Here is a 27,535-nt window from a genome sequence, read left to right on the forward strand (position 1 = left end):
AAATGAAATTGGAGATTGCCTTTTTTATCTCATTGAAGAATGGACTTGGTTTTTATAGGTATTGCATTGAATGTTTAAACTGTCCTTGGTAGTATTGTCATTTTCACAATATTGAGTCTTTCTTTCCATGAGCAAGGGATATTCTTCCATTTCTCAAGATCTCTTTTGCTTTCTTCTAGTAATGTTTTGTCATTTTCTCTGAGAAGATCTTTTGTGTTTTTTATTTTATTCTTAGAAAATTTGATTCATAGAAGCTCTCATTCATCTAATTATCTTCTCTTGGTTGTAGGTATTTCATGATGCATGAAGACTTCATGTTTTAGATTTACTCCCAAGTATTTAATCTTGTGATTAACTATTGTGATCAGTATTGTTTTTCTTAGCTCCAGTTTTGTATTCTCTTTGTCACTGTAGAGAAGTCTAACTGATTTTTGTATGTTGATCTTGTATCCTGCCACTTTGCTGAATTGGCCAACTATGCCCAGTAGTTTTCTTGCTGAGTCTTTAGGCTTTTCTAAGTATACTATCATATCATCTGCATATAGAGATAATTGCATCTCCTCTTTGCCAATTTTGATACTCATTTCTTTCTCTTGTCTTACTGCTACTGCTAAGGCTTCCAATAAAATATTGAATAAGAGAAATGATAGTGAACATCCTTGCCTAGTTCATGTTCTCAAGGTTAATGACTTTAACGTCTCTCCATTGAGAACAACGTTGGCTCTCGTGTATATACTTTTTACTATGTTGAGGAAATTCCCCTCTATTCCTATTTTGTTGAGTGTTTTAATCAGGAAACTGTGTTATATTTTATCAAAGGCCTTTTCTCCATCAATTGACAGGATCATCTGGGGTTTTCCCCCCCCTCTTTGCTTTGTTATTATGATGAATTACATTGATTACTTTTCTTATGTTGGACCATCCTTGCATACCTGTTATGAATCCCACTTGGTCATGGTGGATTAATTTTTTTTTATGTATCATTACATTCTATTGGCCAGGATTTTATTGAGGATTTTTGCATCTATGTTCATGAGAAATATTGGCCTATAGTTTTCTATTTTGTTGGTGTATTTACCTGACTTTGGTTTCAAGGATATACTCTCTTCATAGAATGAGTCCTGATGAATTCCATCTTTTTTTTTCTATTTTCTGAAATACTTTATGTAGAATTGGTAACAGTTATTCTCTGAATGTTTAATAAAATTCACTTGTAAACCATCTGGTCCAGAGCTTTTTTTGGCTGGAAGATGTTTTATTACCTTTTCAAATTTTTCTTTGGTAATAGGTCTTTTGGTGTGTTCAATTTTGGTTTGTGTCAGTTTAGGTAGGTTTGAATTTCTAAGTATTTGTCCCTTTTCTCTAGGTTTTCACATTTGTTTGAATATAGTTTTTGAAAATATTTCAATGTTAGCCTTTTTATTTTAGTTGGTTCTGTTGTGATGTTGCCTGTTTCATCTTTTATTCTAATTATGTATGTCTTTTTCTTCTTTTTCTTTGTTAGTTTTGCTAGTGGTGTGTCGATTTCATTGACCTTATAAAAAAACCCACTCCTCAGTTTTTTGATGCTTTCAATTGTTTTACTGTTTTCTATTTCATTTATTTCTGCCCCAATTCTTATAATTCCAGTTTTCTTGGATAGTGTCAAGTTTTCTTGATGTTCTTTTTCAGTTTGTTCGATATGTTGTGTTAGAGAGCTAACATCATTTTTTCTGCCTTTCGATGTGTTCGCTTATTGCTATAAATTGACCTCTGATTACTGCTTTGGCTATTTCCCAGAAGTTTGGATAAGTTATGTTTTCATTGTTGTTTATTTCAAGAAACTTTTTAATTTCATTTTTTTATTTCTTCTAGTTCCCATTCATATTCAAATAAGGTGTTGTTCAGCTTCCAAATGTAGGGTTCTTTCACCTTTATCCTCTGGTTATTAATTTCTAATTTTGTAGCATTGTGGTTTGAGAAGACGCTTTGTATTATTTTTATATTTTTAATTATAGATGCTTGCCTTGTGGCTTAAAATGTGATCTATTCTGGAGAACATTCAATGTATTTTGGGGGAAAAGGTATACTGTGTTCTTTTGGGGTGCATTAACCTTTAAATATTTTTGAGATCAAGTTAGTTTATTTTGTGGTTTAATTCTTCAACATCTTTGTTGATTCCTTTCTGGTAATTCTGTTTTTTCTTGAGAGTGGTATATTAAAGTCTCCAACACTATAATCATGTTATCTATTTCATTTTTCAGTTTTACTAATGTTTGTTTTCTATATTTTGCAGCTCTATCATTTTGTGCATAGAAATTTATTATTGTTACTTCCTCTTGTTATACTGACCCTTTAAGCATTATGTAGTGACCTTCTTTGTCCTTTGTGATGGTTTATGCATGGAAATTTATTTTATCAGAGATTAATATCTCTACTCCTGCTTTTTTCTGGTTGCCATTTGCTTGGTATATTTTTTTCCCCACCCTTTTATTTTTAGTGTTTATCTTCACCTCTCAGGTGTGTCTCTTGTAGATAGCATATTATTGGATTTTGGGTTTTATCCAGTTTGCGACTCTTTCTCTCTTTAGTGGTGCATTTAAACCATTCACATTTAGTGTGATGTTTGAGAGGCAACGTTTTATTGCTGTAATTTTGTTGAATTCTTTTTGATGCTTTTTCTACTACTTTGGTCCATTTTTATTTCTGTGGCATCTCTGTAAGAAGCTCATCTCTCAGTGTTTCCTATAATGCTGGTATTGTTTTTTAAAACTCCCTTAGGTTCTGTTTATCTGGCAATATCTTGAACTCTCTTTCATATTTGATGAACAATTTTGCTGGATACAGTATTCTTGGTTGACAATTGTGCTCTTTGAGTGTTTGATATACGTCCTTCCACTGTCTTGTTGCTCACTTAGTTTCTGCTGACAAATCAGCACTTAATCTCATCTGCTCTCCCTTATAGGTTACTCTTAGTTTCTCCCTATTTTCAGAATTCTCTCATTATCTTTGTTTGTGACAAATTTGACTATGATATGCCTTGGTGTTTTTCTTTTGACATCTATTCTGTATGGTGTTATGTCTGGGAAGTTTTCATCTAGTAATATTTCTATAACTTTTTCAGTGCCTTTACTTGCTTCTTCTTGATCTGGGATTCTGATGGTGTGTATGTTATTTCTCTTGGTGGTGTCCCACATTATCCTTAGATTCTCTTCTTTTTTCCTTCCTTTTTAGTTCTGCTTTTTGTTCTAGAAGATCAGTAGTGACACTTATATCTTATATCTCACTGGTTCTGTGTTCCATCTCCTCAACTCTTTTCATGTGTCCCTCCATCATTTTGACAGCATCTGAAACATTGGACCTCATATTTTGAACTGTACTTTCTTGTTTTTCCAGAGCCTCTATTGGTTCCTTTGTTTTATCTACATTGTTTTGGATTTTTTTAAGCTCTTCCTGGTTTTTGCTTGCAGTGTCCTGTAATTCTTCAAGTTTGTCTTTCACCCAGTGAAAAGCAAACTTTTTTTTGGATAATTTTCAAGTGATATTTTAAATGGATTGAATGAGGTATTTATTGGCCTATAAAGAGTCAGATTGTATGTGTAATGGAGTTCCTGGATTTTACAAATGATCAAGCACTTCACTACTAATTGAAATATTGGCAGTTCAAACCCACTCTAAATGATAGAATGAAACACAATGTAAATAAAGATTGTATAAAATGTGCATGAACAAAGCACAATGTAAACAAATTATGGTATGCAAACCAATCTAAAAAAAATTATGAAGAGCGAAAAAGAAATGCCTGATGTTCTATTTCCAGTTGGTAGGAGCCTTGAAAATCTGTGAACTGTTTGCCTCTACACATATGAATCTACTCTGCAGCCATTACCAATGTTGTGGGAAATATTCCAGTATATTGTTGTGGTTGTATACCGTTGAGAAGGAGACAACCCATTGCTGACCCTCTGACATGTTTTCAGAAAGAGTTAATCACATGAGAGGGAATTTTCCACCTTTTCTCTTGTTGATCAGCTATTAGATTCAAACCATGTGCCTTTGGGTTGGTAGTACAGCTTCTTATCTCTGGGCCACCAGAGCTTCCCCTATGTATATTGGTGAAAGAGTTTAAAAGATTTTAAGGATTGTTCCATTCATTCCTCCAGTCTCATACTACCTCTCCTCAGCTCATAGACATGTACTATGGCATATGAAAAGGATTTTCTTTTCCACTGATCTTCCATAGTGCCTAAAGTTCTCAACCTTAAATTATCTGTTCAAACAGAAGAACAATATTCTGTTCAGATAAAGTAGCACAACTGGGAACATAGACAAATCCGTTTTGTCTTGGCAAAGTTAACCAAAGGAATATTCAGTCTAGACTAATAAGTTAGATTTACTGAAAGAAGAAAACAAGTTGAAGAAATCTATGTTGGGGACAAAGTGGCATGAAGAAACAGTAGGAAAGGGTACTTCTGAAGACTAATATTTTAGGCTCCTCAGCAGTCTTTCCTAGAATTGGTAAGACTAAGGAAGTCAAAGAGATGACTGTTAATTGGGGTCCCAGGGGATTAGAATAAATGATGTTTTCATTTGTCGTATAGCAAATTAAAAGTATGTTAGTTTTCCTAATATTTTTCTTAGATACATTTTGGAACTTTTCTTATTGTTTAAAATATTTTTGTTTCCTCTAGAAGTATAAAATAACTTCACAGTAGCTATTTATAAAATTGGCCAATAATATATACTTCCCATGTATATAGCACTATCTACACTTACCTTTGCCATTCGGGGGGGTGGGGAACCAACACCAAAACTTATGGTTTACTCGATGTTAAAATAAAAGTATTTAGTAAATATTTGTCAGCTGTAATATGATGTTAAGCTCTTCATAGCTGAAAGACTACTATTCAATTGGCACTTTGCTTGGATTATTTCAAGATTAATTAGATTTAGAATTTCTGTTGCACTGACCTGTAATTTATGTATGCGTATATGTTTTTACTTTGTAAATATAGTTCATTTACCCCTAAAATGCAAGGCAGACGGATGGGAACTTCAGGAAGAGCTATCACGAAGAGCACCAGTGTGAGTGGAGAGATGTACACACTGGAGCATAATGATGGCAGCCAGTCAGACACAGCTGTGGGTACAGTTGGAGCAGGTGGGAAGAAAAGGAGATCCAGCCTGAGTGCCAAAGTGGTTGCAATAGTGTCTCGAAGGAGTAGAAGCACATCTCAACTTAGCCAAACAGGTGAGTGATGTGAATTAAGTGTAAATATCCCAAGTTGTCATGGGATGTGCAGAAGTTCACCATCATGCTGTGACTTGTTGGTATGATTGAGCGCATTTGGTTTTCTTTTGCAGAGATGGCTTATTTTTATGTGTCTGAAAAGCTGTTAAATAAATGGGTGTTTTGTTTTGGTGTTTTTCTGCTTGGTTATCTTAAAAAGGACATCATTTTCTATAAAATGGTGAGATATTTTCAAGTACCGATAAATCCTATTTACAAATATGCAAGGAAATGCAAAGAAATATTAGAGATCCAAATTGATATGTATATAAGAAAAGCAACAGGATTCTCTTGTTCAAAATGCTCAATAATTGAATTAGTTATAATTTAGACTGTATCTATATTTTTTAAAAGAAAAGAAAATGAGTTGTGCAACTTGAAATGTAGTTTTCAATTATGTATGAATATAATTCAATGCAATTGTTATATTTCAATGTAAGTAAAATTCACGTTACTTTTACTTAAAAATGGGTCAGTGAATTTGTAAAGACTAATGTTTTAATACAAATTGTAGTTTCACATACACTGTTCTATTTCTAAATCTTAAAAGCTTTATGTCCTCAAGGTATGTAGAAAATGAACAAATATAAGGAGAAGTGGTTATTTTTGTATTGAACATTGTCATATAGATATATTAATATATGCATATATGGGGGGCGGTTATTGTTGTATACCATTTAGTCTGAACCAGTTCATCCATAGCTGATCCTCAAGTAGGTGTTCAGAGAAAGTAAATCACCTGGAAGAGATTACCCATCTTTTTTCCATGGAGTAATTGGTAGTTTGGAACTTTATACCTTTGGATTGGTGGCACAGTTCCTTACCATTAAGCCATTAGAGGCTTCTTACCACTGGGTCACCAGAGCTACACACACACACACACACACACACACACACACACACACACTCACACTCACACCCTCAGAGTCAGGCGTTCTCATGGTGTAGTGGTAAAATGGTGCACTGCCAACACAACAGTATGTGGTTCAAATCCTCCAGTGCTTGGTCGGAGAAAGCTGGACAGTCTCCTTCCACACAATTAACTGTCTCTGAAAACCCATGTGAGGGTTCTGACTCAAAGACTTAACAACCATTTCAAATTAGATAATATTTGATTAGACGTATTAGATGGTTCATTGATAGTCTCAAAAACTAAAATCCCAATTCATTGCCATCAAGTTAATTTCAACACTGTACACAAAGAAAACTGCACCATAGGGTTGTTATCCAAGGCTGTAGTCTTTATGGCCACAGACCACTACAACTTTTTCCCATGGAACTGCTGATGAATTAGAACTGCCAGCATTTTGGTTCCAAGTGAAAATTTAAACCACTGTGCTTCTCAGTGCCCTGTACTCAAGACTCTTTAAAACCAAAGGTAAGTGATGTATCTTATTGATTTCAAGCATGTATTTTTTTCCTCTTATAAATATTGATTCCATTTTCTTTGCTTTAATAGCAAATCTTGTCACAAACTATGTTTATACAAAAATGTTTTATAAAATTCTCTTTGTAACTCACTTGAGAATCTGGAAAAGTACTCATTTTAAGTTCCTGTTGGTATGTGGAAAATAAAAGGAAATTGTAAGTCTTTCAGAAATTGAAGTAGTTTGTAAACCTATTTGTCTAAGTATAGTTATATCTTTCTTAAAATCATAGAATCAAAGTTAGAGGGAGTGCAGCCATCAAGTGGAAACTGATTTCTGGCCTGCCATGCTAGGCACCACCGAGGACAATTTCAAGCTTTAAAAGAAGCAGGAGAGATTCCCACCAGGAAGTGGGAGACTTAGAGGGCAGCTACATTGAAGGACCTGGGACTGAATTCTGACCCTCAGCCCCAGATAGTGGAGAGGACAACCCTCAGAAGGAAACTGGTCTCCAGCAGGCTGCACTGTGCACCACCAAGGACAATTAAAAACTTTAGATGAGGCAGGCCACAGGCAGGAGAGACTCCCTCCAGGTTGCTCAAGGCATAAGAGGGCAGCTGCATAGAGAACCTGAGGCTACCCTCCCCCCCTATCCCAGATAGAGAGAGGCAACAGTCAGGGGGAAACTGGTTTCCAGCAGGCCTCTTTAAACACCAACAAGGACAGTTACGAACTTTAGAAGAGGCAGGTTGCAGGCAGAAGAGAATGCCACCAGGCAAAATGAAGCAAGAGCTGAGAAGGCAGTTACATAGAAGTACCTGGGGCTGCCACCTTCCACCCACCCTAGAAAGAATGTGCAGTCATTGGAGAGAAACTAGTCTCTGGCACACCTCACCGTGCACCACTGAGGAAATTACAAACTTTGGAAAAGTTAAGCGCAGGAGAGGTTCTTGCCAGACTACTCAAGACCTGAAAGGACAGCTGCATAGAAGTGCCTAAAGCCTCACCCTCTTGATACCCTGAATAGAGAGGGTGCAGCAGTCAGGGGGAAACTAGTCTTGGGATACACTGCTGACAACCAAGGAAAATTACAAACTTTAGAAGATGCAGGCAGCACTTGTGAGATTCCTGCAGGGCTACACTGCTGACAGAACTTGGGGGACTTTAGGAAAGGCAAGCTTTCCCACTGCTCAGGTCTAGGAAGGACTCCTGATAAAGTTAGTATTCCCTCTATAGGGGACAATAATTATCCTCTACAAAGGGAACACTTTAAGTCTGCAACTAATCAGTAACATCATAAAGATAAAGAACTTTCAATAAACTAAGCAGACAAAACAGCCTAACATACCTAGACTAACCTTCACATAATGTGAAGTAAGCAGTAGGCAGCTTCAAACATTGTGGAAAAACAAAATAAGCAATTTTCCAAAAATTTCAGAGCATATTGCATACACTAGGAACAGGGAGGCTGAAGAAATATCTTGACATGGAGTTATATGGAGTTATATGAACAGCTACAGAAGAAAGTTCAAATGCTAGAAGAATAAAGAATGGAAGCCATAAATAAAGTGAATATGCCAAAGACAAGAAATCAGAAGAAATATAGCAACATGGAGGAACATGAACAATTTTAAGAGAAATTGAAAAAGATAGAAGAAAGAATTTCAATTATAGATAAAGAGGTAGTACAAGAATTTTTTTAAATCATCACAAGATAAAGCAGATTCATCCAACACTGTGCTTGAAATAACAGAAATGCATGAAACTGGAATCCAAAATATCAAGACTGAAATGGCAAAACTTTCCAACATGCTAGAGGGACAAAAAAAAATGGCACAGCAAAAGAGATAGATAGTAAGCTGGAAGACAAGAACCCCAATGATAACATATTTTTAAAAAAAAACAGAGAGGAGACAAAGAAAATAATAGAATCATCTAATAAACATCAAAAGAAACAACATATGTATGATTGGAATTCTAGAACATGAAGGGGCTAGTGAAAGCACAGAGAAAATTGTGGAAGAAATATTAGAAGAAAACTTCCCAGGTATCATGAAGAGTGAGGAAATCCATATCCTAGAAGCTCAGTGAACCCCAAACAGATTACACCCCAGAAGAATAACATCAAGATATATCATAGTCAGATTCTCCAAAGTAAAAGATAAGGATGCAATACTGAAAGCAGTGTAGGAGAACAAAGAATCATCTACAAAAAAAGAACCAATTAGATTAAGTTTTGATTCCTCATTAGAAACTATTTGAGTAAGAAGGTAATGGGATGGCATGCACAGAAGGTGGAAAGAACAGTTACCAGCCAAGGATCCTGTATCCAGCAGGTCTGGCCATCACATATGAAGGGGAAATTAGATACTCTGAAAAAAACAGACAAACAAACAAAAAACAAACACAGAAACTTGAGGAATTTGTGGAAACAAGACTCTACAAGAAATTCTAAGGGAAGTCTTTCACACAGAGACACTAAAGGAAAGTGGGTAGACCACAGTAACAAAAAAACAACACAAAAAGAAATACAGAAAAATGGCAGTGATCCAGTTTGGCTTGTCAGTAATTACACTTAATATGAATAGCTTATATGCATCAATTAAGAAAATAAGAGTACCGTATGTTGCCTACAAGAGACACATCTTAAAAACTAGGAAATAGGCTAAAAATCAAAAGGTGGGAAAATATTCCAAGAAAATGACATCCACAGAAAAGCAAAACTAGCAATACTAATCTGTGATAATCTAGAGATCAGGATGGGCACTATATATAATGATTAATGGCACAGTAGATCAAGAAGACATAACTTTGGTCAACATCTACACATCAAATGATAGACCTGATTATAATTATAGACAAAATACATAAAACAGTGATTAAGACACTTAAAGAAATAGCACCACAATAGTGGTAATGGTCATTTAACACACCACTCACAGAAGGATAGACCAACTCGAACGAAGCAGTAATGATAAGAGGGTAAAGCTTATAAATCCACCCAGGGGAATCTAAGTAACAACCAGCTATAACACAATCAGGTTATGTTTGGTTTTAGGTGCCATCAAGTTGAGTACAACTCATAGCAACCCTTTGATCAACAGAGCTGAACACTGTTCTATCCTGTGCCATCTTCAAACTTTCCGACATATTAGCGTATGTTGTGGCACTCACAGTTAGTCCACCTAGTTGGCTGTCTTCCTCTCCTTTGCTGACGTTCCACCCTTCCAAACATCATGTCCCTCACCAAGGAATAGCCCCTCCTAACAACATGCCCAAAGTATGTGAGGCGATGCATCATCATTCTTACCTCCAAAGAGCACTCTGGGGACACCCACTCCAAGACATCCATCCAGATGTTCAGTGCTCTTCTCCAACACCACAGCTTAAAGGCATCAGTTCATCTGTCACCCTTATTCATTGTCCAGCTCTCAGATGTATAGCAAGCAGTTGGAAAGGCTGTGGCCTGAATCAGACACACCTTAATCATCACTACTCCTCAGTAATTTGGAGAGGTGTCTGCACACTTTCCCAGTGCAATGTGTCTCCTTATTTCCTGATTACTGGTACCAAGATTATTAATTGTGGATCCAAGTAAGATGAAGTTATTGACAGTTTCAGTCTCTTCTCCATCCATCATGATGTTGCTTATTGGTCCAGTGGTAAGAATCTTTGTTTTCTTGACACTGAGATGCAATCCATACTGAAAGCTGCTTTCCTTGATCTTCTGCAACAAGTGCTTCAAGTCCTTCTCACTTGCAGCAAGGAAGGCGTATCATCTGCATAATGCAGGTCATTGATGAGTGTCCCTCTAATCCTGATGCCACATTTCTCTTCATAAAGTCCAGCTTCTCAGATAATTTGATCAGCATACACATTGAATAGGTATGGAGAGATAATATAACTCTCCTTTCTTAATTTTAAACCATAAAGTGTTCCCCTCTCTGTTTGCACAACAGCCTCTTGGTCCAGGTAGAGGTTTCACATGAGCACTATTAAGGGCTCTGGGACTCCCGTTGTTCTCATTGTCAGCTACAACTTGTTAAACAGTCAAATACTTATGCAGAGTCAATAAAGTACAAATAGATGTCCTTCTGGCATTCTTTACTTTCAGCCAGGATCTGTCTGACATCAGTAGTGACATCCGTGGTGCCATGGCCATGTCTAAATCCTGCTTGAACTTCTGGCATTTATCTAAGTACTGTTCTAGCCATTTTTTAATGACCTTCAAGTATTTTGCTTGTATGTGATACTGTTCGATGGTTTCCACATTCAGTTGAATCACCTTTCTTGGGAATGGGAACAAATAACCAGAGAGCTGTCATTCAATTTTCCTTGCATAAACTGGAGCTCATCCAAGGCTGCATCGATTAATTGAAATAAGTCAATACCTATCCCATCAATTCCTTAGGCCATATATTTTCCTAATACCTTCAAATGAGTTATGAAAGACATAACAAATGAAATAACAAGGTACTCAAAACAAATGCAAATACAATATACCAAAACCTCCGGGATACAGCTTAATGCATTCTCCACATTGAAATAGGCAAACAGATTAAAAAGGAAGAAAGTAACAAACCAATAACCTATTCAGTACCACTATCATATAGAAAAAGAACAACAACAATCTAATCCCATACTAGGACAAGAGCTGAAATCAATGAAGTGGAAAACAGAAAAACAGTTTAAACTGTCAACAATACCAGCAGCTGAATCTTTAAAAGAGGCATTAAAATAGACAACTCATTGGCAAATCTAACTAAAGAAAAAAAGAGAAGGATACAAATAACTTAAGAAATGGTACAGGTGATATCACAACAGAACTAACGGAAATTAAATTGTTAACAATAGAATTTTATAAAAATGAATAAATGAATAAATTTGAAAACCAACAGGAAATGGACAAATTCCTTGAACACATGCCCACCAAATTGACATGGACAAATGTAGAACACTTACATTATGAGTAGCTCATAAAAAGACTCTTCCACAAAAAAAGTCCTGGACTAGTTGACTTCATGACTGACCATTCAGAGAGAATCTATCACTAATTCTACTTAAATTATTTCAAAAAACAGAAAAAGAAGAAACACTCCTAGAGTCATTTTGTGAAGCAAGCATAACTGTAATACCAAAACCAGGTGTAGATATTACCAAAAAAAGCAAACTACAGATCAATATCTCCCAAGAACATAGATGTAAAAATCCTCAACAAAATCCTGACTAATGTAATCCAATATTACATTAAAAAAAATTCATGCTGACCAAGTGGGATGTATAACAGATATGCAGTAATGGTTCAACATAAGAAAAACAATCAGCATACTTGTTCACAGTAACAAAGCAAAGAACAAGAACCACATGATCCTATCAATTGATGCAAAAAAGACTTTTGACAAAATCCAACACCTGTTTTAGTAAAACACCCAACAAAATAGAAATAAAACCAAGAGCCAAAATCATTCTCAATGTTCCCCTTGTGAACAAGAGGAGACAAGGATGCCCGCTTAGATTATTTTTATTCAATATAGTGGCTTCAGGATTGGAAGAACACCAATGAGTAGCCTGCAATATACAAATGACAACCTTGCTTGCCAAAACTGAGGAGGACCTGATGCATTTGCTAGGACTGTAGTCTTTAATATGGATTGAAGAGCAGCATAAAAAAAAATCTCACTATTTGGGCCTATTGGAAGCACCATGATAGATGGAGAAGAGATTGAGAGTGTTAACAATTTCAGCTTGCTTGGTTTCACAATCAACGATCTTGTCACCATTAGTCAGGCAATCAAAAGGTGAATTCCACAGGAAAATCTGCTGCCAGGGACCTCTCTAGAGCTCTAAAGAGCAGCAGTGTTAGTCTAGAGAGTAAGATGTGTCTGATCCAGGCCATGGTCTTCTCAATTACTTACTCTCCATCAGAGAGTTGGACAATTACTGAGGAATTGATGCCTTTGATTTGTGGTGCTGGAGTGTAGTATTGAGCATACCATGGACCAGGAGAAGAACAAACAGGTCTGTCCTGGAATGGGTGAAACCAGTGTGCTCCTTGGAGACAAAGATTTGAAATTCCATTTCATGTACTTTGAGCATGTTGCCAGGAGAGACCAGTCCGTGCTTGGAAGGTTGGAAGGACAGCAGAGGAAATGAAAACCCTGGCTGAAATGGATTGACACAGTAACTGGGATAATGGAGGTAGATGCATCAGAGTCATTAAGAGTGGCAAAAGATAGGTCAGGGTTCAGAACTGCTATGCAAAGATTCAGTATGAGTCGTGGGTGACTCAACAGCACATAACAATAACATACAAAATTCAATGGGATTCATCTATAATAGCAGAGGAGATACAGAAAAGGAAACTAAGAAGACAATACAATTTATAATAACCAACCATATCTTGAGATACTTAGGAATAAACCTAGAGACACAAAAACTTTTATAAAGAAAACTATAAAACACTACTGTGAAAAACAATAAAAAGCCTAAATAAAAGCAAAAATATGTCCTGTTGATGGATAGAAAGATTCAAAATAGTGAAAATTACAGTCCTATCAAAAGCAATCTACATGTTTAATGATATCCCAAAATAAATACCAAACTCGTTTTTAAAAGAGAAAAGGCAATTGGCAAATTTATTTGTAAAGAAAAGTGATCCTGAAAAAGCAAAGCATTTCTGAAAAGCAAGAATGAAGTGAGAGAGGTAACACTCCCTGATTTCTCTTCCTCCTCATTTTTAACCTTTGTTGTTGTTATTATTATGTATTGTCAAGTGAGAACCAACCACAGTTGACCCTCCAGTCAGTTCTCAGATGGCAGTCATTGCATGAGAGGTGATTTCTCATCTTCCTCCAGCAAAGCAGCTAGTGATTCCAAACAATGTTACCTTGCGTTGGAAGCACAGTTCTTACCACTAGAACTCCCTTTCTCACCTTTGTTACTTCCTTTTCTGTCACTGCACATTTGAAGAAACCTTTGGCTTTTCACACTAAAATATGACCATAACTTTACATGGGATCTGGTTTGTAGTACAACTTTGTCAGGCAGTTGGTTCCAATAATAGCTAACATATTCATCATTTTTTGTTTTACTAGTTTAAATTTTATTCCAATACAATATGTTTATGTATTAAGTTGCAAATAATATTTATCTTTCTACAAGTTGTATAGTTTAAAACTTAGAGATTTTAATATAAATTGTTCTTAAAGAGTATTTCAGATTTTAAGTAATACTACTTTAAATCATCTCAGGCATATGAGTTATTCATCATGAGAGAAGGGATAATTCATTAAAAGTATTTTTTAATTGAGGAAATTGCATAAACAGTTTCCAACTAAGCTAGATGAAACTGTAGGTAAAAGTATTCAAGCTGTCAAACACATAGCTATAAACTTTGTTGGCACACAGTAGCTTAATTGAATCCATAAGTGAGTAAATCAGTATCTTCTGGCAGTTCTCTGCTGATGTACTGTTCCAGTTGTTTTTGGATGATCTTCAGTAGAATCTTTCTTGCATGTGAAATCAATGATATTGTTCTGTAGTTTCCACACTCAGTTGGGTCACCCTTCTTTGGGATGGGAACAAATATTGACCTCTTCCAGTCAGTTGGCCAAGTGGTTGTTTTCCAGATTTCTTGGCACAACTTGGTGAGCACATCCATGCTCGGTGAGCATCCGTTAGCTGAAATATGTCAATTGGTATGCCATCTATTCCGGGGACCTTATTTTTTGCTACTTCCTTCAAAGCAGCTTGAATTTCTGCCTTCATCACCATAGGCACTAGCTCAGATGCTAACAGTACATCAGCAGAGAACTGCCAGAAGTCCAGGCTGGGTTTAGAAGGGGTCGTGGTACTAGGGATATTGTAGCTGATGTTAGATGGATCTTAGCTGAAAGCAGGGAATACCAGAAGAATGTCTATCTGTGTTTCATTGATTATGCAAAGGCATTTGACTGTGGATCATAACAAACTGTGGTTGACTCTGAGAAGAATGGGAATCCCAGAACATTCAATCGTGCTAATGCGAAACCTATACTTGGACCAAGAGGCAGTCGTCAGAACAGAGCAGGGCAACACTGCATGGTTCAAAATTGGGAAGGGTGTACGTCAGGGATGTGTCCTGTCTCCATACCTTTTCAACCTGTATGCAGAGCAGATTATCCAAGAGGCGGGGCTCTATGAGGAGAAGCATGGCGTTAGGATTGGTGGATGATCTATCAACAGTCTGCGTTATGCAGATGACACAACCTTGCTCGCTGAAACTGAGGAGGACCTCATGCACTTACTGCAGAGGGTCAAGGACTGTAGCCTTCAATATGGACTGAGGCTCAATTTCAAGAAGACAAAAATTCTCACCACTGGACCAATCGGTAGCATCAGGATGGATGGCAAAGAGATTGAGATTGTTCACAGCTACAGTTTGCTCGACTCCACGGTCAACACTCTTGGCACCAGTAGCCCGGAAATCAAAAAACGTATTGCGATGGGAAAGTCTGTGGTTAGGGACCTCTCCAAAATACTCAAGAGCAACAGTGTCTCTCTGGAGACTAAGGTCTGCCTGATACAGGCCATGGTTTTTGCAGTCACTTGTTATGCATCAGAGAGTTGGACAATGGCTAGGGAGAATAGAAGGAGAATTGACGCCTTTGAGCTGTGGTGCTGGAGAAGAGTACTGAATATACTATGGACTGCCAAGAAAACAAACAGATTCATCGTAGAGAGGATTAAACCAGGCTGCTCCTTGGAGGCAAGGATTCTGGGGCTTCGTCTGACATACTTTGAACATGTTGTAAGGAGAGACAGGTCTTTGGAGAGGGACATCATGCTGGGTAGAGTAGAGGGACAGTGCAGGAAGGGAAGACCCTCTATGAGGTGGATTGATTCAGTGACTGGGGTACTCGGGATGGGTTTGTCAGAGGCAATGAGATTGGCACAGGATAGAGCAGAGTTTGGGGCTGTTGTACTTAGGGTCGCTATGAGTCGCAAATGACTCGACGGCACATAACAACAACAACAAGTGAGTAAATAAAGTAGTAAAAGAAAAGGAAAATATAAGAAGCCTCTGAGCTAAAAATATTTTAGAATTGAATAAAGTTAATTTGAGGCAGAGTTTAGAATGTGAAGATCATCATTTGTAGGTTTAGAGACCCAGTCAATGTAGTGAGGAATTTCAGCACTTACTTACATGGTAACAATATTAGTTTAAAGACTAAGATATTCATGATTTAGGCCATGGTCTTTTTAATCACTTGTGATACATCTGAAAGTTGGACAGTGATTAAGGATAGTAGAATAATTATCAATGCCTTTGAGCTGTGGTATTGGGGACGAATACTGAATATCCCATGGACTTCCAAAAGAACTAATAGATATGTCTTGGGAAAAGTACAACCAGAATGCTTCTTGGAGGCAAGAATGACAAAGCTTTGTCTCATACTTTTGACATGTCACTAAAAGAGGTTATTTCTTGGGGAAGACATCATGCTTGAAAAGTAGAAAGCCAGTGAAGGAGAGGAAGACCGTTGATGAGGTGGATTGACACAGTAACTACATCAGTGGTCTTTAAGTGTGTCAGAAATTATGAGGATGGCACAGGATAGGACTCCGTAGAATCGCATGAGTCATACTAGCCTCAACAGTACCTAACAACAACTGATGACCCAGCAGGTAAGAGTTGCACTTACAACCCCAATGTAACTGGTTTGAATCCATCAGCTGCTCCATGGGAAAAGATGAGCAACATCTGACCATTATTCCTCTTTAAGCCTCAGAAAACATGCTGGAAAGTCAGCTCTGACTTGGTTGAGATTGAGTGGTAATGAATTGAGGTTTTGGACATGGGGTTTCATCACTAGTTACGTTCTCGCTTATAATTTAATAAAAATTTACTTTGTGGAAAGGGTCCCTACATACACTTGGGAAATTTCCTGCCAGTATAATTATGTTAATAAATATTTTAATAATAACTGGTATCATTGTGTCTAAATGGAAAAAAAGTATGTTAGCTTTTAAACTATGTTTCTGTTCCTGCATGTATGGACTAAGGACATCAACCTTGGTAGAGAATCACCACAACAGAGGATGATCCTAAACTAGATGAGTTGACACATTGGGTGCACCCCTCGGTTCAAGCACAGCAGTGACTCTGAGGAGGATGCAGATAAGGCACTGTTTTGCTTTGCTGTACATAGAGGGTGAGGTCATTAGTAGTAAGAGTTGACTCAACAGGTACCTAACATTAACAAAAAAATCTATATAAATATCTTTGGGTGCTACAGTGGTTAAAACACTTGATAGCTAAAGGCAGGAGGTTCATGTCTACTCAATTATTGATGTGTACCCTTGAGTTGGATATGACCCATAGCTGACCCCACATCAGTTTTTCAGAGACAGTAACTCAAATGGGAAATTACCCATCTTTCTCTTGTGGAGCAACTGTATGCCTTCATATTGGCGAATTCAGCTCTCCTTACCCAAGCTTTCTGATACCCACACTGCAGAGAGGCTTGGCTTGGTGATCTACTCCTGAAAAGTCAGCCATTGAAAACCCTGTGGGACACAATTCTACTCTGGCACACGTAGATCTCTATGACTTAAGACCAATTCCTCTGCAAGTGGGCTTTCTGTTATTGTGGTTGTGTTTTTTCTTTGTTTTTACTTTAGTGTTTCGACTTCTATTAAAAAAAAAAAGCTGCTGATATCTGGATATCTCTGTTTTCCTGCAGAAGTCTTTGAGGCAAAGAAGTATTAAAAGCTGGGGCAAGAGATTTTTGTGGAAGGAAAATATTATAAGAAAAGTTAAATCCAAATGTTAATTGTCCCAGCACATGAAAAATTTGCTAATTTGTTGTTGTTATTGTATGTACCGTCAAGTCACTTGCAACCCATAGCAACCCTATGTACAATAGCTCTAAAGCCTGCCCTGTCCAGAGCCTGTCTCACTGACTCTGACACACCTACCCACATTATCCCAGTTACTTTATCAAACCATCTCCTCCCAAGTCTTTCTCTTGTGCCATATATGTCCACCCTTCCAAGCATGATGTCCTTCTCCAAGAACTGGTTCCTCTTGGCCACATGCCCAAAATATGTAAGGCTAAGCTTTAAAATCCTAGCCTCCAAGGAGAAACTTGGTCTCAACCTCTCCAAGACAGACCTATTTGTTTTCTTGGTGGTCCATGTTATATTAAAGTCTCTTCTCTAACACCACAACTCAAAGGTATCAATTCTTCCGTCATCTTAAGCCATTGTCCAGCTCCCTGATGCATAGCAAGTAATTGCAAAGACCATGGTTTAGGTCAGGTGTACCTTAGTCTCTAGACTGGCATTGTCACTTCTCAGTACTCTGAAGAGGTGTCTGACAGCAGATTTTCCCAGTGCCATTCATCTTTTGAATTCTTAATTGCTGGTGACAAGAGTGTTGATTGTGAAGCTAAGTAAATGTAATTGTTAACAACCTCCATCTTTTTTCTATCTATTACGTGCTACAAGTTGACCCCGTGGTGAGAATATTTGTCTTCTTGATGTTGAGCTTCAATCCATGGGGAAAAAACCACAAAAAACCTAGAGTCCTTGACCTTCTGCAGGAAGCACTTCAGTTCCTCTTCAGTGTCAGTAAGCAAGGTTGTGTCATCTGCATAACGTAGGTTGTCAATGAGTCTTCCTCCAATCCTGGTGCCACATTTCTCATGAAGTCCAGCCTCCAGAATGATCTGTTCTGCGTGTAGATTGAAAATGTATGGAGACAGGACACATCCTTGATGCACTGCTTTCCCAATTTTGAACCATGCAGTGTTTTCCTCCTCTGTTCTGAGGACTGCTTCCTGGTCCAAGTATAGGTTTCAGATGAGCACAATCAGGTGTTCTGGGATTCCCATTCACCTCAAAGTTAGCCACAATTTGCTGTGATCCACAAAGTCAAATGCCTTTGCATAGTCAATGTAACACAGGTATTAAAGATTGTATTGGAGAATAAATTTAGGACAAAGTTTGATGCCAGGCATTAACATCCTTTTAAGGAGCTTTCTAGTAAGCCAACTGCTGTTAAGGTGACTCTGAGTCATTGAGACCTCATTTCTGCCATAGCAGACCTGTGCTTCAAGCATCTGAATGACTGTTTTGCAGAATTAGATTGCCAGATTTAACCAAGCTATGCCAGGAAATTTGGAGGACAGCTGTCTGGTCAACAGATTGGAAGAGGTCCATATTTCTTCCCCTTCCCAAGAAAAAGGATCCAAAGGAATGGGAACTACCAAACAATATCATTAATATCACAGGCAAGCAAAATACTGGTGAAAATAATTTAAAAACAGCTAGAACAGTACATAGTTAGGGAACTGTCAGAAATTCAAGCAGGATTTAGAAGTGGCTATGGCAGCAGGGAGATCATGGCTGATGTCAGATGGATTCTGGCTGAGAGTAAAGAATACCAGAAGAATGTCTATTTGTGCTTTATTAATAGACTTTGCAAAGGCATTTGACTGTGTGGATCATAACAAGATGTGGCTGATATTGAGAAGAATTAAAATCCTAGAGTACCCAATTGTACTCATGTGAAACTGATACCTGGACCAGGAGGCTACTGTGCAAACAGAGCAAGGGAACACTGGTTGAAAATTAAGAAAGAGTTGTGTCAGGGTTACATTCTTTCTCCATACCTATTCAATTTGTCTGCTTCTCAAATTATTTGAGAAGCTGGACTTCATGAAGAGGAATGTGGCATCAGGATTGAAAGGAGATTCATTAATTACCTGCAAATAGAATGCCATCTGATTACGCGTCTTTCTCTTTTTCACTGACCCCCCTCCCAACCCTTCCAAGCATGATGTGCTTTCCAGGAACTGGCTTCTCCTAACAATAGGCCCAAAGTATATGAGACAGAGTGTCATCATCCCTTTCTTCTTAGGAGCATCTGGCTGTACCTTCTCCAAGACATGTATATGTATTCTTTTTGTCACTCCATGCAGTATTCAATGCTCCTCTCCAACACAACTCAAAGACACTGACTCTTCTACTCTCATCTTTAGTCAGTGTCCACCTTTCAGATGCATAGGAAGTAAATGAAAAGACCGTGGCTTGAATGAGGGGAACCTTAGTCTTCAAAGTGACATCGCTGCTTCTCAGAAAACATAAAGAGACCTCTCCCCCCACCCCCCAAAAAAATTTAAAGTGCACAAGAAATTGCTGAATATTTGCTGGAAGAAAATTTCCTAAACATTAAGAAAACTAAGAAAATATGCATTAATGAAACAGAGTGAACCTCAAACAGACCCAAAAAGAAAACCACAAAGATATGTCATAGTAAAATTTTCCAAAATTAAAGGCAAGGAGAGGATACTGAGAGCAGCTTTGGAATAATGAAGAATTACCTATGAAAAGACAAAGCTCCAGTTTCTTAGCAGAAACCATGTTGGCATGAAAGGAATGTGCAAGCGTATATAAAATCCTGAAAGGAAAAAATGCAAATGAAGAATTATATACCCAGAAACATTTTTCCCTCCAATAAATCCCCACATTTCCCTTGCTCTTTTTATAGTAACTAAAGAAATTTGTGTTTGCAATGATTAAGTCATTGATTGTGCAAAATTCAATCATTCTATCTCCAGCTACATTTTTGTCACCAAGTCCAAGTTTTCCAACTACTGAATCTTCTTCTCTGTTCCCACATTTTGCATTCCAGTCACCCATTATTATCAATACATCTTGATTGCATGTTCGATCGATTTCCGACTGTAAAAGTTGGTAGAAATCTTCTATTTCCTCTTCTTTGGCTCTGGTGGTTGGTGCGTGTATCTGAATGATAATGGTATTCACTGGACTTCCTTTTATGCATCTGGATGTATTATCTTGTCACAATATTGTACTTCAAGATGGATCTAGAAATGGCTTTTCTAACTATGAAAGCAACCCCATTTTTCCTCACCTTTTCATCTCCGGAGTAATATATCTTATGATCATCTGACTCAAAATGCCCCATGCCGGTCCATCTCATCTCACCAATGCCTAGTATGTCAATATTTATGCATTCCATTTCTTCCTTAACAATGTCTAATTTTCCTACATTCATGGTTCTCACATTCCATGTTACAATCACTAGTGTCTGCTTACAACTGTTCCTCTTCCTTTGTATTTCCATACTTGAAATTTCTACCTCAGTTGCCCTTTCTGTTATTCTACGTATGTTCTGTTGTACATAGGGTTTTCAGAGACCTGCTATTTCAGAAGTGGAAGGCCAATCCTTCTTCCTAGTCTGTCTTAATCTGAATGTTCAGATTTAGAGAGGTATCCAACAGACAAGCATTTTACAGAAAAAGTGAAAGATATATCCCTTATTGTGGAATTAACCATTAGTTTCAGTGTTGTCCCTGCCATTGGCCCAAGTGTCTTGACCCACTTATTTCCCTGCTCCACTATCCATCAAGATAACCCTTCTACCCACTCCCTTCAACATCTATCTCCCATTGTCCAGCCCTTGATCTAATAGGTTATCTGAAGCTTCCTTGGCTTTTGTAATTCCAGACACGTCAGCTGCTGACAGTTTCTTATGCTGTGACCAGAGTCTCCTAAGTTGGTGGTAATGCTTCCCAAGTAAAGGTGATGTGTCCTGTCAAACTGGTGTGTATATAGTTTCTTCTTGGCCCAACTCCCATGCAGACTTGGGTCCTCTACAGTTATTTGTGGGGTAGGCGGGTATTTTCAGAGACCGCTGGAGAAGTTCAGTATCAGCTGTGAAAACTAGGCCAGGAGCTGATTGTGGAACAGACCACCAACTACTCATGTGCAAGATCAAGCTGAAGATGAAGAAAATTAAAACGAATCCACGGGAACCAAAATATGACTTTGAGTTCATCCCACCTGAATTTCAGTACCATCTCAGGAACAGGTTTGAGGCTTTGAACACTAATGAGCGAAGACCAGATGAGTTGTGTGAGGATATCAAGGGTATCATCCAAGAAGAGTGCAAACCTTCATTACAAAGACAGAGAAGGAAGAAAAGACCAAAATAGATGTCAGAAGAAACTCAGAATATTGCACTGGAGCACAGAGAAGCCAAAGCACAAGGAAGAATTCAAGATACTAAAGAGCTGAATAGAAGATTTCAAAAGGCAGTGCGGATGACAAAGTAAAATATTCTAATGAAATGTGCAAGAGGTTGGAGTCAGAAAATCAAAAGGACCAAACTAACTCAGCATTTCTTCACTTCAAGGAACTGAAGAACAGATTCAAACCTCGAGTTGCTATGATCAAGGATGCTTTAGGCAGGATATTAAATGATCCAGGAAGTATTAAAAGAAGATTGAAAGAATATCACTGTATCGACAGGAATTGGCAGACACAGAAGAATTTCATGAAACAACATATGAACAAGAGCCTATGCTGATGAAGGAAGAAGTTCAAGCTGCTTTGAAGGAAATAGAAAAAAAAAAGGCCCAAGGAATAGATGGTATACCAACTGACATATTTCAGCTGATATATGCTGCGCTGGACGTGCTCACCAAGTTGTGCCAAGAAATCTGGAGAACAACCACTTGGTCAACTGACTGGAGGAGTTATGGATTTGTTCCTATCCCAAAGAAAGGTGACCCAACAGTGTGTGGAAGCTATAGAACAGTATCATTGATTTCACATGCAAGCAAGATTCTACTGAAGATTATCCAAAAACGACTGGAACAGCACATCAGCAGAGGACTGCCAGAAGTCCAGGCTGGGTTTAGAAAGGGTTGTGGCATTAGGGATATTGTGGCTAATGTTAGATGGATCTTAGCTGAAAGCAGGGAATACCAGAGGAATGTATATCTATGTTTCATTGAATATGCAAAGGTGTTTGACTGCGTGGATCATAATAAACTGTGGCTGACTCTTAGAAGAATGGGAATCCTAGAACACTTGCTTGTGCTGGTGTGAAACCTATACTTGGACCAAGATGCAGTCATCAGAACAGAGCAAGGAAACACTGAATGGTTCAACACTGGGAAGGGCATATGCCAGGGATGTGTCCGTCTCCATAGCTTTTCAACCTGTATGCAGAACAGATTATCCGGGAGGCTGGGCTCTATGAGGAGAAATGTGGGGTCAAGATTGGTGGAAGATTTATCAACAGTCTGCGATATGCAGATGATACAACCCTGCTTGCAAGGACTGCAGCCTTCAGTATGGATTGAGGCTCAATATCAAGACAGAGATTCTCACTACTGGACCAATTGGTAGCATTAGGATGGATGGTGAAGGGATTGAGATTGTTCACAGCATTAGTCCGCTTGACTCCACAGTCAACACTCTTGTCACCAGTAGCCAGGAAATTAAAAGACGTATTGCATTGGGAAAGTCTGCTATTAGGGACCTCTCCATAGTACTGAAGAGTAATTGTTTCCCTCTGGAGACTAAGGTGCATCTGATACAGGCCATGGTCTTTGCAATCACTTGTTATGCATCAGAGAGTTGGACAATGATAGGGAAGATAGAAGGAGAATTGATGCCTTTGAGCTGTGGTGCTGGAGAAGAGTACTGAGGGTACCCTAGACTGCTAAGAAAACAAACAGATTCATCCTGCAGAGGGTTAAACTGGGCTGCTCCTTGGAGACAAAGATTTTGAGGCTTCGTCTGACATACTTTGGTCATGTTGTAAGGAGAGACTGGTCCTTGGGGAGGGACATCATGCTTGGGAGGGTGGAGGGCAGGTGCAGGAGGGGAAGACCCTCTATGAGGTGGATTGATGTAGTGACTGGGGTAATTGGGGTAGGTGTATCAGAGACAGTGGGATTGGGACAGGAGGGAGCAGAGTTTAGGGCTGTTGTACGTAGGGTTGCTATGAGTTGCAAGCGACTCGACAGCACATAACAACAACAACAACAAATTTGGGGAAACTAGAAAACCTAGTTTTTGAAGAAATTCTAAAAGGAGTTCTTTAGACTGAGATCCAGAAATGCTAGACAACAGTCTGAAATTTACCTGCATAACACCACCATTCAGAAACTAACCCAGGCACAAAAAATGCACAAAATATAATAAACATGTGACAAAAAAATAGAAAATGACTCACTACACACATGATGATATAATAAAATGGGCTACTGAGAAGTGTACTTAAAGGACTTCTACATGGAGAAGAATAAAGGAGTTTTCAGGTTTGAGTGAATTATTTGAGACTTGCAGAACAAACAGTAACTTATAGTGTAACCCTAAAGATTAGTAAACCTCATCAATGTGAAAAAGAGGGAAATAGTAAGAACTTAGAAAATACTAAAAGAGTAGCAGTGAAGGAAAAGCCATAAACAAAATTAATTCAGCACAAAGAAGTAAGTTGGACAAGGAAATCAGCAGCACCACAAAAAATGTGTAGCATAAACACTGTGTGACATGGATGCCTGTTAAGGATTGTACAAATCAATAAACAAAATCATTCAGTCACAAAATAACTATTACATATAAGGCCACAATTATAAATAACTGAAGATAGGTTTATGCACAGAATTACTTTTTGATTGTTTCTAGGAATGGGAAGAGAGAAATAAAAATGAATAGGTAAGTTGGAAGAATGGAAGGCCATATACAATACATGGATCAGACATTGTAGTTAATTATATTAATTTATTGTTACTAATAAAATGTAAATGAATGATCAAATGAAATAATAAAATATACATACATGCTTGAATTAAAAATCAATTCAAATGAAAACATATTAAAAATAGGTTTAAAATAAGAAGAAAACTATTAAACTCAACTAAACTGCTACTTTTCCAATAACAAGTAAAGTGTAAGACACACTGATAAAACAGTTAAAACTAAACAACTTATATGTGAAAGGATAGTGCTAGAGTATTTATTTCCCTGTGAGTCCAAAGGAAGTGCTTGTTTGTAGTCCATAGAGAGTTGCACTGCTGATCCAAAGGCTTCATATCCCTGTTGGTTTGAATACTGTTGGGAGAAAGCTTGGCAGCTACTCTGTTTAAGATTTATAGGCTCAGATACAGTAGAGGGTTAGGTGAATCAAAGCTGGCTTGATCATAATTTGAGTTTTATGAGAGTTTTTTTTTAGTTTAGAGTTTTGTTTTTAAAATTTACATTTGCCCTTAGAAAATAATCATGCTAAGAAAATGACCAAAATATTGAATCTCCTTCTGCTGATCTTTGTCCAGTATTTCATCTTTTAAAAGTCACACATGTAAATCATACTATATCTAAAACTTAGAAACAAAAAGACAATAAATTGGCTAAAGGGCTTGAATAAACATTTCACCAAAGACACTATTCAGATAACAACACACACACAAAAGTTCAACATAATTAGCCATCAGAGAGATGCAAATCAAATCTACAATGAGATACCATTCCACTCACATTAGTATAAACCAAAGCTAAAACCCTCTGGTGAAGAGTCAATTCTAATTCATAGGCAACTTCCTTCAAGTTTCTGAGTCTGTAAAATTTTAAGGGCGGGAGAGGCCGAATTCTCTTTCTCCTGAGCAGCATCTGGTGGGTTTGAACTGACAACCATTTTGGTTACCAGCCAAACATTAAACCTACTAGTTCCCTGACATTCTTTCGTTCCCACTACTATGGCTAAAATAAAATAACAAATGCTGATGAGAATATAGATGAGAATTTAAAATGGTACAGCCTTTGTAGAAAACAATGTGATAATATGTCATAAAATGAAAAACAGAACTATCATGGTGTTGTTGTTGTTATTATGTGCAGTTGAGTTACTATATGACCCACCAATTCCACTTCTAATTATATACTCAAAGACGTGAATTTTTACACCAGCTTGTTGTATACCAGTATTCACTGCAGCACTATTCGCGGTAGTGGAAATGTAAAAGCAACCTAAATGCTCATCAACAGATGAGAGAATAAACAAAATATTATATATGCATACAGTGGAATACTCAGGCAGTAGAAACAGCAAAGTTTGGATGTTGTAATTGTTAGGTGCTATCAAATCAAGTATGACTCATGAAGTGACCCAAGAACAACAGACCTGACACTTCAGTGGGTTTTCAGAGGCTGTAAGCCACATGGAAAAGACACTGCTCATTTTTCTCCTGCAGAGCAGCCGGTAATTCGAAGCATCTACCTTTGGGTTGGTGGTGAATATGCTGCCCTGGACGTGCTCACCAAGTTGTGCCAAGAAATCTGGAGAACGACCACTTGGCCAACTGACTAGAAGAGATCGATATTTGTTCCTATCCCAAAGAAAGGTGACCCAACAGAATGTGGACTCTACAGAACAATCACACTGATTTCACATGCAAGCAAGATTTTACTGAAGATTATCCAAAAACGATGGAACAGCACATCAACAGAGAACTACCAGAAGTCCAGGCTGGTTTCAGAAGGGGTTGTGGTACTAGAGATATTGTAGCTGATGTTAGATGGATCTTGGCTGAAAGCAGGGAATACCAGAGGAATGTCTATCTGTGTTTCATTGACTATGCAAAGGCATTTGACTGTGTAGATCATAACAAACTGTGGCTGACTCTGAGAAGAATGGGAATCCCAGAACACTTGATCGTTCTAATGCGAAACTTATACTTGGACCAGAAGGCAGTCGTCAGAACAGAGCAAGGGAACACTGCATGGTTCAAAATTGGGAAGGGCATACGCCAGGGATGCGTCCTATCTCCATACCTTTTCAACCTATATGCAGAACAGATTATCTGGGAGGCTGGGCTCTATGAGGAGAAATGTGGGGTCAGGATTGGTGGACGATTTATCAACAATCTGCGTTATGCGGATGACACAACCCTGCTTGCTGAAACTGAGGAGGACCTGAAGCTCCTGCTGCAGAGTGTCAAGGACTGCAGCCTGCAATATAGATTGAGGCTCAATGTCAAGAAGACAAAGATTCTCACCACTGGACCAATTGGCAGCATCAGGATGGATGGTGAAGAGATTGAGATTGTACACAGCTTTAGTTTGCTTGGCTCCATAGTCAACAGTCTTGGCACCAGCAGCCAGGAAATTTAAAGGCGCACTGCCATGGCAAAGTCTGCTGTTAGGGACCTCTCCAAAGTGCTGAAGAGCAATGGTATCTCTTTGGAGACTAAGGTGCATCTGATACAGGCCATGGTCTTCGCAATCACCTGTTATGCATCAGAGAGTTGGACAATGACCAAGGAGGTTAGAAGGAGAATTGATGCCTTTGAACTGTGGTGCTGGATAAGAGTATTGAGAATACCATGGACTGCTAGGAAAACAAACAGATTTGTCCTGGAAAGGGTTAAACCGGGTGGCTCCTTGGAGGCAAGGATTCTGAGGCTCCTTCTAACATACTTTGGACATGTCGTGAGGAGAGACCGGTCCTTAGAGAGGGACATCATGGGAGGGTGGAGGGACAGCGCAGGAGAGGAAGGCCCTCTATGAGGTGGATTGATTCAGTGACTGGGATAATTGGGATGGGAGTGTCAGAGACAGTGCCATTGGCACAGGACAGAGCGGAGTTTAGGGCTGTTGTACATAGGGTCGCTATGAGTCGCAGGCGACGCGATGGCACTTAACAACAAACAAAACAACAAGGCCGCAGAACTCCCTTGTCAATAAACTGTATAAATGACCTATAAAATAACCTTGTAGAAGTTGATCTGTATCTTGTGTGAAAATTATAGTGACAAAAAAGAAAGAAAAATACTGAGGCTGTTTGTGTATATTTTAAAAAAGAAACAAAAGTTCCTAATGGCATTTGAGTCCTTGGTTTGGAGGTGTAGGATCATAGTTTTCTGGGTTATCCCTGTTATCCCTAAGACTATGTAAAGAGCTTTTGTTTTTACCTTCTAGGTTTTTCATAGTGTCTGTGGTCTTTAAAGCTTTCAAATGACTATCTCAGTTGTGGCAGTTGATCTCTTATCTGGAACAGCAGAGGAAAGAGGGTCAAGAATAGAAGGAAGAAATGCAGTAT

General features: G+C 38.2%; 1 protein-coding gene across 7 annotated transcripts in view; it reads left to right on the top strand.

Moving 5' to 3' along the window:
- RIMS1 (regulating synaptic membrane exocytosis 1) overlaps positions 1-27,535 on the top strand; it is a 701,348-nt gene that overhangs the window by 615,325 nt on the left and 58,488 nt on the right. For 4 of the 7 annotated variants that reach the window (XM_006899387.1, XM_006899389.1, XM_006899388.1 and 1 more), the window contains one exon: positions 4,995-5,230. The exons of the other annotated variants lie outside the window; for them this stretch is intronic. In XM_006899387.1, coding sequence (XP_006899449.1) covers positions 4,995-5,230 — 236 coding nt within the window. The remainder of the gene's footprint in view (positions 1-4,994; positions 5,231-27,535) is intronic. 7 annotated transcript variants of the gene reach the window in all.

Source organism: Elephantulus edwardii, unplaced genomic scaffold, assembly GCF_000299155.1.
Source record: "Elephantulus edwardii isolate Elephantulus edwardi_28Jun2011 unplaced genomic scaffold, EleEdw1.0 scaffold00255, whole genome shotgun sequence".
NCBI lineage: Eukaryota > Metazoa > Chordata > Mammalia > Macroscelidea > Macroscelididae > Elephantulus > Elephantulus edwardii.